The sequence below is a fragment of the Neodiprion virginianus genome, chromosome 1 (genome assembly GCF_021901495.1).
Source record: "Neodiprion virginianus isolate iyNeoVirg1 chromosome 1, iyNeoVirg1.1, whole genome shotgun sequence".
In the NCBI taxonomy this organism is placed as follows: Eukaryota; Metazoa; Arthropoda; class Insecta; order Hymenoptera; family Diprionidae; genus Neodiprion; species Neodiprion virginianus.
In genome coordinates, this window is record NC_060877.1 from 5,944,436 (window position 1) to 5,947,337 (window position 2,902).

The 2,902-nt window shown below is 46.8% G+C and overlaps 1 protein-coding gene across 1 annotated transcript; it reads right to left on the reverse strand.

The window, feature by feature from the left end:
• Nucleotides 1-1,309: 1,309 nt before the first annotated feature.
• Nucleotides 1,310-2,430, reverse strand: LOC124297205 (protein atonal-like). The gene has a single exon (XM_046747976.1). It carries the CDS (start codon nt 2,056-2,058, stop codon nt 1,348-1,350), a length of 711 nt encoding a protein of 236 aa, XP_046603932.1. The 5' UTR covers nt 2,059-2,430; the 3' UTR covers nt 1,310-1,347.
• Nucleotides 2,431-2,902: the final 472 nt, after the last annotated feature.

Here is a 2,902-nt window from a genome sequence, read left to right on the forward strand (position 1 = left end):
AGAGTTCTTAATTATAATATCTGACCTGCACGCTGGGTGTTACTTAACTTTCGATAAATACTGCTTCTCCCGCCGGGCCGCGTGTACGAGGCGCGTTTCCTATACTCGAAAAATACTCACTGCCAGGGGGATTTCAGGGCGGGTTATAACCCGCGGGGCGAAACGGGGTGCGGGAGACTTGTAGAGGCTCTCAAATTGCGATGAAACCTGGCACCAATGTGTCTCACCGGGTTTCGGGTGACAACGGGACCACCGATGTTGCTGCTTGTCTTTCAAATATCCTTCCTTCTTAACTCAAACGGCCGGCGAGCTACGCTGGAAATATACCCTATCCCCGCGCAATATTGGAGTACCACTTTATCACTGCGTGGATTGTTCCGGTAATTGATTATCCGGAATTAAGAGTCCTCCGTGTCCTCTTATAATTTTCGATTGGCAAAAGTCGGAAGTGGAATATTACCTCTGTGGTAGGAAGGCCTAATTACAGTCCTCTCGGTCAAAAGATCCGCTCCAACAATGGAGAACTCCAGGTATCCAGAATTCTCCTCGGGTCCTTTTTTTTTCTCATTTCCGAGACAAGGAATTACGACAGCTCCTCCAATTTTCGCTCTGCGAGGAAAATTCAAATTGCGACGGAGATTGTACGATGTTTGAAATTTTTCTGGAATAAATGTATCATCGTACGACGGGATTGTAAAGAGACGAATTTCACCTTTGCCTTTTAATTATTTGTTTTATTTCTCTCAGTCTCGTACGGAATGTTGAAAGTTACTTTCGTCACGTTATATAAATATACATCTAGCCTAGATCGCTTATTTCGTATTTTACTCAATCATAATAGTATGTTATACATAAACGCTTGAGATTTTTCCTTATAAACTACGTTACCAAAATAATCTGCGTATACGCAAAAACGATATGTTACAATATTTACACCGCTGGTCTGGACCGGCCTATATTATACTTTACAGATCAGGTATTCTATTTACATAAATGGCTTATATAAAAAATATACATACATATATATATATACATATATCGATTTTCAGTGTGTTATCATTAATTTCAAATTCCGCGTGTCTCTTTTTCATTTTATCTTGCTTACACTCTAAGCAAATTACGTACATATACAATAACGTACGTAAAATACTAATGGCTGAATAATTGTCAGGTGCAGTTTTTAGCGTATCACAGGAGTCTTAAAATAAGAATTTGTATATACTGGCACTACGTACTGCGTATAATGTAAACGTACGTCGAACGTACGCGTGATCAAAAAAGAAAAAAAAAAGAAAAAAAAACTGGGAAACCAACAACAAGAACAACAACAAACTCGCGCGAATCGTGCTATTGAAGCAAGTCGTAGAGCGCGGTTATGTACGATTGGGCCATCTGCAGGGTCTCGTACTTGGAGAGTTGCCTGTCATTTCCGAGAGACGGAAGATAGGTGCGAAGTCTGTCGAAGGCCTTGTTGAGGTTCTGCATCCGGCGTCGCTCCCTGGCATTCGCCGCGAGTCTTCTCTTACGAACAACCGTCGTGCTAACGTCCTTTCCTCTCCTTGCAGGCTCGCTGCAGGACTCTTGTTCCATGTCGCTGTCCTCGGCGTCGCTCTCCTCGAGGTCCATCCTGTCCGAAAGACCGCCACTGCTGGTGCTCACGACGCTCTGCCTCGAGGACGACATCTTGTCCGTTTCAATTCTCGTCACGGATCTTTCGAGCAGATCGTTCGTCATGGTCGTAGGATTTTTAGCCGGAACCAACAACGTCTTGTACTTCTTGTCCTGCTGCGAGGCGCACGTCTCCGATTCCGAGGATACCGATGTCGTGGCCGGGCTTATGGACCTCAGACTCGCCGCTGGACTCGGTGTGTGCCAACCGTCGCTGTTGTGGTCGTAGGCGAGACACTGAGACGTCGATAATGCGCCGAGGGTGCTCACCGGTGGCAATCCGTTCTTCTCCTTGATGTACGTGTAGCTTGGAAGCTCGAGGTAAGTCGCGAGGACGTCTTCCTGGGGTGGGAAGAGGTATCCGTATCGGAACATTTCTTGCAATTCCATGACAACCACTCGCACTTATCTCCACGACTTTGTTGTTTACGATTGTATACTTATTGGTCTTTATCTAGTCGAAGTGTCCTTTGTACGATATATTATCAGGTCCAAACGTCAACTCCGCGCACTGGCTTTAAGGACATGAGACAAATATCTCGCGAGCTTTATTCTGGCCGATTTAGGTACGGCGAAACAAGACCGAGCTTATGCTCCAGTTTTTACGACGATAAGGTACCGACTACTACTATACTCAACACCGCAGCTCGACTAACGAAGGGATTCTGAGCGGCCTCGGGAGTCTCGCCAGGATTTATGCGATCCCAGGACGAGGCACCCTTACGCAGCACGTGCCGCAGGACCAATCGGATGCCAGGATTTTCCCCACTTCGTGTTCCGTCGACTTTGGGGACGCCCAGAGGTAATGCAACAGGTGGTCTGGCGCCTCGATCCTCTCGCGCCTTGATCTTCACTGCAGGCACTACGGCCACCCTATAACGCCCATTTCTATCCATACACCCATGGCATCTATGTCCCCCCCTGCTCTGTGCACTTGCGCGAGGAAGTCGATCGTAGGTGAAAGTGTCGGCAGGTACATCGAGGAGCTCATTCAGAGGCCCGAGACTCCGCTACCTGTTCAGGGTGCCTTGTTTTTTACCCTTACATCAATCGACGGGCACCCCTGTCCACCTTGTGCGATTCGCATCAAAATTCATATGTTCATTCGTACGCGTATGATTGATTTTCAGTTTCACAGTCTGAAAAATAAAGGACCAGCTGACTACATCCAGATTTCGAAGGGATCTTGTGACCGAAACTGCGGAGCAATGATCAGCTTGGACGAGTGACTTCC

Excerpts from the sequence above, each read along its gene's own strand:
- LOC124297205 (XM_046747976.1), bottom strand. The coding sequence starts at position 2,058 with ATGGAATTGCAAGAAATGTTCCGATACGGATACCTCTTCCCACCCCAG.